This window comes from Vicia villosa, linkage group LG1, assembly GCF_029867415.1.
Source record: "Vicia villosa cultivar HV-30 ecotype Madison, WI linkage group LG1, Vvil1.0, whole genome shotgun sequence".
In the NCBI taxonomy this organism is placed as follows: domain Eukaryota; kingdom Viridiplantae; phylum Streptophyta; class Magnoliopsida; order Fabales; family Fabaceae; genus Vicia; species Vicia villosa.
This window is the reverse complement of record NC_081180.1, coordinates 86,603,845-86,613,369: the sequence shown is the minus strand read 5'-3', so window position 1 is coordinate 86,613,369 and position 9,525 is coordinate 86,603,845. Positions and strand designations below refer to the sequence as shown.

General features: G+C 35.6%; 2 protein-coding genes across 2 annotated transcripts; one reads left to right on the top strand and one right to left on the bottom strand.

Moving 5' to 3' along the window:
* The first annotated feature begins 1,769 nt into the window (after positions 1-1,769).
* Positions 1,770-4,273, top strand: LOC131611387 (protein GAMETE EXPRESSED 1-like). The gene is made up of 6 exons (XM_058883422.1): positions 1,770-2,386; positions 2,485-3,072; positions 3,155-3,281; positions 3,376-3,562; positions 3,654-3,804; positions 3,899-4,273. Exons 1-6 carry the CDS (start codon positions 1,908-1,910, stop codon positions 4,161-4,163), a joined length of 1,797 nt encoding a protein of 598 aa, XP_058739405.1. The 5' UTR covers positions 1,770-1,907; the 3' UTR covers positions 4,164-4,273.
* Positions 4,274-5,770: 1,497 nt separating this feature from the next.
* LOC131648468 (uncharacterized) lies at positions 5,771-8,629 on the bottom strand. Its single transcript, XM_058918221.1, has 4 exons — positions 8,305-8,629; positions 7,319-8,190; positions 6,288-7,232; positions 5,771-6,202 (listed from the first exon to the last, which is right to left on the bottom strand). The coding sequence occupies exons 1-4, from the start codon at positions 8,627-8,629 to the stop codon at positions 5,771-5,773; spliced, it is 2,574 nt and encodes an 857-aa protein (XP_058774204.1).
* Positions 8,630-9,525: the final 896 nt, after the last annotated feature.

Below are 9,525 nucleotides of genomic sequence, written 5' to 3'. Positions count from 1 at the left end.
TTGGAGGAGTATTTGGAAATCCTGTGAGGTTCTAACTCTAGGGTACAGGTGGAGTATTGGTGATGGTAGTCATATTAAGATTATGCAGGAACCGTGGCTGCGTGGTAGCAATGAAGGTAACTTAGGAGGTCCGCAGAAACAATGGGTTTACCATATGTCTGTTAATAATCTTATGATGGCCAATGTTAAGCAATGGGATACATATGTCGTTCGAGATCTTTTTGACGCGTCAGACACGGAAAAATTCTTCAGGTTCTGTTGCTAGAAGAAGTTAAAAAAGATTAAATGATTTTTAAGGATGAGCAAGATGGTCTCTATAGTGTGAAGACTGGCTATAAACTTTGGTACCATGCTGTTAGAAGTAGAGAAGAAGTGGGAGGATCGGAGAATTGGGGCAGTATTTGGAATATGAAGGCACATCCTAGAGTCAAGCACCTTCTTTGGCGAATTTGTAGGGATTGCCTCCCTACTCGTGAGAGACTCAGACAACGCTTTGTCATGTGCCCTTCAATTTGTCAGTTATGTGAGAGTACAACTGAGGACGAGTGGCATCTATTTATGGGTTGTATAGTTACTAATTAGTTATGGAAGGCAACAAGTTTGTCTCATCTTATTGATTTTCGATTGCATTCCCTTCAGGATATTAAGTCCCTTATTTTTGATATTTGCTCGAAGGAAAATAAAGAAGTTTCAGGTAGATTTGCATATGATAGATGTTATTTGGAAAAATAGGAATGACTATGTCTGGCATAATGAGCCAGAAGAAGCGTCAAAATTGGGATTAAACGCGACTCACATATGGAATGGATGGTTTCAAGCCCAGGAGGAATCGACTAACAATGTTCGACCCAATCATGCGTTAGAACGGAGTCCACCTTCTGTGGGTTAACTTAAATGTAATGTGGATGCGACTTTTAATAATAATAACGACACTACTAACAGGGGGTGGAGTGTGCTAATCACCTTGGCAATTTTATCTATGCAGGTATAGCGTGGGATCCAGGAACTCTCCCCGTCTTTGATGTGGAAGCCTTGTAGCTATTTCCTCGAAATTGAAGTTCGTAATTTTTGAAAGCGATTCTCAAATTGTGACACAAGTTGTCCATTCCAATAGAAAGGGTGACTCCGAGTTTTGTCTTATTATTGAGTCCATTGGTAGCTTATTACATTCCTTTCCAAACTTTGAGGTTAAGTTTGTTAAACGTCAAGCGAGTTCGGTTGCTCATTCTCTTGCAAGGGCGGTCAATTCTTGAGCTCGACGTAATTTGTTAATTTTGATTTCTCGTTGTATTGAACATCTTTTGATTAATGAAATAAGTTGATTTTGTTGTGTTCAAAATAAAATTCTAAATATCTTTACTTTATTTAATGATATTTATTTTAGATTAATATTTTTCTTAGTTATTTTTTGATCATCTATTTTATGGAATTACAGAATTTACAACTTAAAAGTAAATTATTATAAAAAATAATATAATATTAAATGATTTGATGTATACTGTATTAAATATTAGTTGAAAAATCATGATTCCATACCTATGGTAAAGATCCCTTTCATGATGGAATATAAATTATTTTAAATAATTATCTATATTAAAAAAGTTTATAAAATATTATATTAGATGTTACTTTTTTTTAACTGACCCTTTCTTGAGTCCCAAGTTTTTGGTTTTTATAAATTGGAATAGTCATCAAATATTTCAAAAGGCACGAGACATAATTTAAGAACGAAAACGGTCCCTTTTCCGGTTGTTCTTCTTCTACAGTACCTAGCACTGTCTTCTTCTACCACTCCCTTAACCGGCGTTAACTTCTCCGCCGGCAAGGTCTGTTAGTCTTCCTCGTCAAATATATAGCAATTATTGTTTCTAGTTTTTAATCTCTCACCAATTCTTAGAGTTTCTCAAATGGATGATCTTAGGTTTAGTTTCTTTGTTGTTATTTTCGTCTCTTTGTCATTAAGATGTGAATCATGGAGTTGGTTTTCATCATCTAGAGAAAGTCATTCTAGTGACAGGACTTACGAAAATCAAGCAAACTTTAAAGGTTCAAGCGCTGAATTCTCAGTCGAACCTTTCAATGATCCAAAGGGTATAAAACTAGTACAGAATGCTAAGAACAAAATGGTTGGATCAAATGCTTGTTGGCAAAACGCTTATAAAAATCTTTTCGCGGGGTGTTCCGAGATTTTGGCTACTAATGACAAAAGATCTAGATTAGCTTGGCATTTAAGTGATTGCTTTCAAAGAGATTCGGGCCGAGCTTCTTTTCCTCATTGCGACTCAAAAACACCTATTGCTAAATGCCTGCGAAACTTAGATGATCTTGCTCATAAGGTTTATCTTGAATTCTACCTCGAAACCAACTCCATTTGTTATCAATTACAGTTAAGTGATGTTTTTTGTTTCAATCTCTCGTATTGTTTCGTGATTCTATTTACTGTTTTTATCAAACTTGAACTAACTTTGCGACTTATATATACAGGACACATGCATTCAAACAGGAAACTGAGAGACTTGTGACAGAATTGAAGAGTTCGGCTCAATATGTCGAGGGCAAGTTAGATAGCATTGAAGAGAAGTCAGATTATCTATTACAAGGCTCGAAACAAATTTCAGAATCTCTTGAATCGGTTAATAGTCACACGCAGCTAGTAGCACAAACTGTCAAGAATGTGGAAGGCGATATTGATGTGGTATTAACACATTCTAAGAGTGTTTATGAGCAAACTACGAAAATTGCAGCATCACAGTCACAACTAAAAGAAGGCCAAGAGGATATGAAGAGGAATTTAGAAGATGGAGTCGCATTGCTTAAAGAATCTTATAGCTATTTGGGCAAGGAAATCGAAAAGTTGAGAGATGAAGCCATTGAGATTGAAAATGAGGTAATCAAAGTTGGCGATGCAATGTCATCAAAGATGAATAATCTGCAAAACAAAGCGGAAGATATTGGAAATATGGCAGGGATCTCTTTAGATAAACAACAACAACTTTTAGATGGACAATCCACCGCACTCAAAGGACTAAATTCATTGAATGAAGTTCAATTCAAAGCACTTGAAGAAAGCCGGTAAGACTGATTAAATGCCATAAATTTGTATTCAAAAAATTTAATTTGGCTAAATGCTAACCTCATAGTCAATGAAATGTAGGAAAAGCTTACAATATTTTGCAGAATATGGACATAGGCAACAAGAAGAGCTTCTAAAGAGACAGGAACAAATTCAAGGACTACATGATAAATTAATGGAAAATTCAAAAACAATATTGTCTGCTCAGGTTTGCAACTTTTCTGGCCTATTGATTTTTTGGTGTTTATGCTTATTATGCTAATGAATTCTTAATGATTTTTTTTAATATTTGTACTCTATAGGAATCCTTTGAAGCAAAACAGGCTACTATGTTTGTTGCTTTGGATAAACTTTTTGCTCTACAAAACGCCATGTTGCTCGAATCAAGAGTGATTAAAGCTTTCTTCATTTATTTCATATCGATCTTTGTCATCTTTATGTTGACTAGCACGAAACTGACCTATAATATCAGACCTCTACTTTACATTGGTAAGTATAGTAAGTAATGTTTTTAGTTTCTTAGCGTCCAAGTTATTATTCATTAAACATATTATGATATCGATTGGAATGTTATTTTCAGAACTTTGTGCTACTCTCATGGTTGAAGTACTACTTATTCGATTAATAAGCGACGACAACATGGAGAAACAAACATGGATAATCAACAAAGTCAGGTTACTTTTCATGGTAGTGGCTTTGGCTCAACTTTTATATGCAATTTGCACATACAAGTAAGTGGAAAAATGAGAATAATTTTCTACTTATATGTAAATTTTATGTTCAATATAGAGAATATCTGAGAATTGGTTGTTAATAATTATACAGAGACTTTGAAAAGATGAACCATCAAATACTACTAACACTAGTTAACAAGATTAACAACATTCAAAGTATAGAAGAGATGTCTTCAAACCTCGATGATGATGACGAAATAAATTGGTCTCAATGGATAGATAACGATTTATCTGAAGATGTCAATGAGTTGGATGATCCTGACTTTATAATTCCAGAAGAAGTTACAGAGAATTCGATAACAATCTCTCCAAGTACAAAAAGTTATAATCTACGATTGCGCAACCGGTTACATTAACTCTTTTCTCCCCCACAAAGACATTTGGTTCTGTTTTTTCTTCTTTATTTACTAGCTAACATAAGTTTTGAGTTTGATATCAATATTTTAGTACACCTATTATACTATTTTTGTAATGACTTAAAATCTTTTAAGTCATTTATGTACAACTTTATAGTTTATTAATTTATTTCATGATTGAGGATTATATACTAGTGATTAAGGATTATGTACTACTACTGTAAATGTATCTGTTAATGGGACAGTAGGTAAAGATTGATATGCTAAATGTTTGATTGAATGAAAGTGGATAAAAATATAAAAGAAAAGAATGTTATATATTTACCAAATGATGTAACTATTTTGGTATAAAAATTAGTATATTATAGAAAAACAATTATAAATAAAAACGTAATTATTTGTATAATATATTTAAGGGTTAAATATACTAACCCCCTGTAATGTTAGCGAGATTAGGTTTTAGCCCCTGTAAAAAAAATTTTTTTGATCACCCCCTTAACATCTGTAGATTCCCTCCCCAGACCCCCCTAATTGCCACGGTTGCACTCAGATTCCCCTAAGATTCTATTTTGAATCACACGTGGAATTTTTTTCATTCTTAATATCCACCATGGCATTTCATCATCTTCTCAAATTACATTATTTCAGCAAACGAAGAAACTAGGGTTCCTGTTCCTCTCCTCGTAGCATTCCTCAGTCGCTGCTTCACCGCTAATCTCACAACATGGGTAGCAAATCTTCCTCTGTAGGGAACTCCGGTTGCAAATCTCCTTCTTTGCTTCATCGTTCCCAAGCTCCACCTCGCTGTAGTTGTAACATAACCATGAAGATGTGGGTATCAAACACCATTGATAACCCTAAACGCACATTCTGGAAATGCAGAAATGTACTGGTAAGTTCATTCACATTTTTTTTATTTGGTCTGTTTGCTGTGCAATAAAGGTTGCTTGTTATTCTGCAGAATGGATGCAGTATGTTCATATGGGATGATGAGCTGGGTGAATTCAATGTCGAGGTGATTCAATGTAAATGCACTGAAATGACAAAAGATGCGTTGAAAGAGATTTTGAAGGACATTGTCACTGACAATTTGGGAACAGACACAAGTAATGAGAAGATTTTGAGGTTGAAGAAAAAAGTTGCAATGGAGAAGAAGAGGAACCATAACATGATTGTTGCACTTGTTATGTCTTGGATGTTTTTTGCAGCATTTTATATGTTTCTGTAATTTAGTTTAGGGAAGTGTATGATGTTTGTGATTGTATCACTTGTATCAATTGTATAACTTTTGTGGTTTGTAACAATTTGAGATTGAATGGAATGAATGAGTATATTATCATTTTTCTATATAGATTTGCAAATAATATGAAGTAATTATGAGATTAGATAACATTTGAGGAAATTGATCCAAAAAACCATTACAAATGTCATAGGTGATTACCCTAAAAGTCATGTAGATCATCACCCTAAAAACCATTTCAAATGTTATAGGTCATTACCCTAAAAACCATTACAAATGGCCATAAAACAAAATACCATCACACAAAATATCTTAGGACATAGTACCATTACTAGACCATTACAAGTTAACTTAATACACAAAATAATCAACTGCTCTTTTGTTTCTTCCATTTCTTCAAAGACCTACTTGACACTCCAAGGCTTGATGATGTCTCTACATGGTCTTCAACTGTGATTGGTTGCTCAGATGAACCTGGACCAATAATTGGTTTCTTGAACCAACTTAATTTGACTCTTTCACTCCTCCTTATCTTTAAACCATGGTGAGGTTTGATTGTTTTCTTTTTCTTGGGCTGTGGTTGACTATTGTCTACAACACTAGACTGGGTCTGACTCTGCTGCACATCATTTGGCACATCATCATGAACTTGGTAAGCCTCTACATCATTTTGGACAACAGCTTGATCATCATTCTGAACCAGATCATTCTCCACATTATTTTGCTCCTCATTATCAGCCTGAACATCATTCTGAACATCATTCTGAACAACCTCAGTAACTTTAGCTTTGACCTTTCTCTACATCACAGCCACAAACAAGCAGAACAAATTAATACATTGAGTGCAACATAAATATTTATGAAGAACATGTAAAATGTGTTACCTTTCTTTTGAGTGCAACAGGGTCCTGTGTGGGGCTCTTACAGGTCAAAGCATTATGACCAAACTGGTCACATTTTGTACATTTGTATGCAACCCCAGTCCTTCTTTTCCTAGCACCCTCTTCACCACTTTCTCGAATCCTCACCTTTCTAGGTCTACCAGGCCCTTGTTTGTAAGCTGGTGGTAGCATGTCTTCAATCTCAGTTTCTGGCCACATGTCTTGGCCATTTATAGGTGACACAGAGAATCCATAACACTTAGCATATTTCTCCCTTGTGTAGCATTCATCAACAAAATCCTCAGGTGTTTGTTTTCTATAGCTCAAAGCAGATACAGCATGCCTACAAGGAATCCCAACCAATTCCCAAAAATTACAGCTACATGATTTGTTTGCTATGTCCACTATGAATTCTTGGTTGTTGAAACTGTGAGTCACTTGGAACTTCTCATCCACAGACCAAGTTGGTAGCCAATGACCACTATGAAAAACTTCATTGTCCAACCTTCTCCTAGGTATAGGCATAACTCTATGTTGCCATTTTTCAAGTTTTTGTACAGAGGTTGCTACCCTATTCATTAAGTACTTCCTAATCCACTCACACATAGTAAGGATTGGTTTGTCCCTAGCAACTAAAATTGTAGCATTGAAAGACTCAGATATATTATTCATCAACACATCACACTTTGGGTAGAAACTAAAAGCATGCTTACACCAGCTCTTGGTAGGTACAGCCATCAACCAAGTCCAAGCATTGAAATCAACATTCTTTAGCTCATTCATCTTCTGCATCCAAGCTTGATGATATGTAGACTTAGCAGCTCCCATCATCAAATCCCTTATTAGGGTTCCTCCACCAAACTTTTTCTTGAAATTGGCATATAGATGTCTGAGGCAAACCCTATGTTCAATCCTCTCAAACATCTCATCAAAAACAGCTACCAGTCCCTGCTCAATACAATTATAGCAATTACATTATATTTCAATAATAGATATGCAGTTAGAGCAATTAGATATAAGTACAAAAACTTTACCTTTTGTTGATCAGAGATAAAAACAATTCTTTTGTCATGTCCAATATCCTCCATCAAAAGTTGGATAAACCATCTCCAACTCTCCTTGGTCTCAGTTTCTACCACTCCAAAAGCCAATGGGAAGTATTGATCATTTGGATCCCTTCCAACTGCAATCAGAAGTTGACCACCATACTTGGTTTTTAGGTGACATCCATCAACCCCTATAAAGGGCCTACATCCATGGATAAACCCTTTCTTGCAGCCATCAAAAGAGAAGTAGAAACTTCCAAATCTAGGTTGGATAGTTGGGCTTCGTCTCTCAACATTAATTTTCACAGTATTGCCACTATTAACTCTTTTTAATTCAGATGCATACCTCCATAGAGCAGCATATTGCATATCAGCATCTCCCTCCACTATTTTTTTTGCCATCAACTTAGCCTTCCATGCCCGAGCAACAGTAATACCCACTGAAAAATTTTGCCTTACATCTTGCATTATGTCCCTGATTCTTACATTCTCACTTGATTGCATTTTCTTGACCACATGCTTAGCCACCCATCTTGAGTTTGCAGATCTATTATTTAAAACCCTAGCACAAGTGTGGGTGTCTACAAGTGTTTTTATAGCATAAGTATGCTTGTGGCCCACTTTGGAACATAAGACCAAAAAACCACATTTAGCCTTACACTCTACCCTTACTCTATAGCTTTCATTTTTCACAAAATTAATTTCCCTACCATTGAGAACTGACCACTCACGTATTGCCTCTTTGAAGTCAACAAGTGTATTAAATTCCATACCCCACTTAAACTTGAAGTCCTTATTTAGGTGCTCTTTCCTAAATTTCTCATACTTGGGCTTATCCTCATCACAAGACTCATCTGGATCTGATGAGTTGAGCTCATCACTAACATATGCATCTTCTTCACATTTCTTGTTGGGCCTAGTCAACAATCCAGCAACTACCCCTTATTCCCTTAGTGGCAAAGTTACATCAATACCCTCAAATCCATCTAACAAGGCAGTGGCTCTGTCGTCCTCACTATCATCCAAACCCTCAACCACTTCATCTCCTAAGTCATCTAGTTCAGTGTCTCCATTAACACAAGCAGGTTCCCTCACATATTGTTCTATGTTTTCAGCATCATGTTCCAGATATAAGTCTCCCTCAGTACCATTTGCACAAAAATAAGAAGCAAAGTCATATGCATCATCATCCTTTCTAATCGGGATATAACCCTCATCTATTTCCAATATCTTCGCCCATACCCTATAGCTCCCTTTCTTGTACCCCCACTTATTCACTAGGTTCTCGACAGTTTCCATGGTCCATGATTCTATGTGTAACCCAGAAATAGTAGAATCTACCCCCCCTCTATAGATTATCTCATCTTTGTTTACCCTAATAAACTCACCCCCGTGGTGGAAAGTAACGTTGAAATGTTGCATATCCTGCGTTTAATCATGCAAATCGAAATAAAAACCCCAACAGAGAAGAAACACGAAATGGAGAAGAAGAATAATCATAACAACACTAACCTTTGACATTGCGCCGTCGTCCACCAAACCCTTATGCGCCGTCGTCCACCAAACCGTTATGCGCCGTCGCCGTCGTCACTGTTGTTGCTAACTTGGGGATGTCTGAAAACGTAACTAAACTTAATTTTTACAAGGGGGTAAAACCAAATGACTTTTTAACTATTTACAACAGCATGGCATGTAAATGTTACTGATATTGCCACGTATGTAACATGCTAAGGCCACATGGACTTTTTAATTTAATTTTAATAAATCTGATTTAACAAGTGGCATTGGGGGTGTTTTGGCGTGGAATCTTTGCAAGTTAAGGGGGTGATGAAAAAAAAAACTTTACCAGGGGCTAAAACCTAATCTCGCTAACATTACAGGGGGGGTTAGTATATTTAACCCTATATTTAATTTTAAAATAATGTAAAGTATTAGTATATTATTTATTATTTTGACTCAATCTCCTTCATTTGTTTCTCTTTAAGTTTCAACATCACTGGACAAAGAAAAGGATAAACAAGGCACCTAAAAAATTTGAAGTTATAATAAAATTTATATTTTGGAAAAATAATAATAATAATTAGGTGTGTCAAAAACCTTGGACATGTAATATTTCATGTTTCTTTCTTCCATTTAGCTTACAAGTAATTAAATAGGAATTTTTATTGGGCCATTGTAATTTTGACATGGAAAAA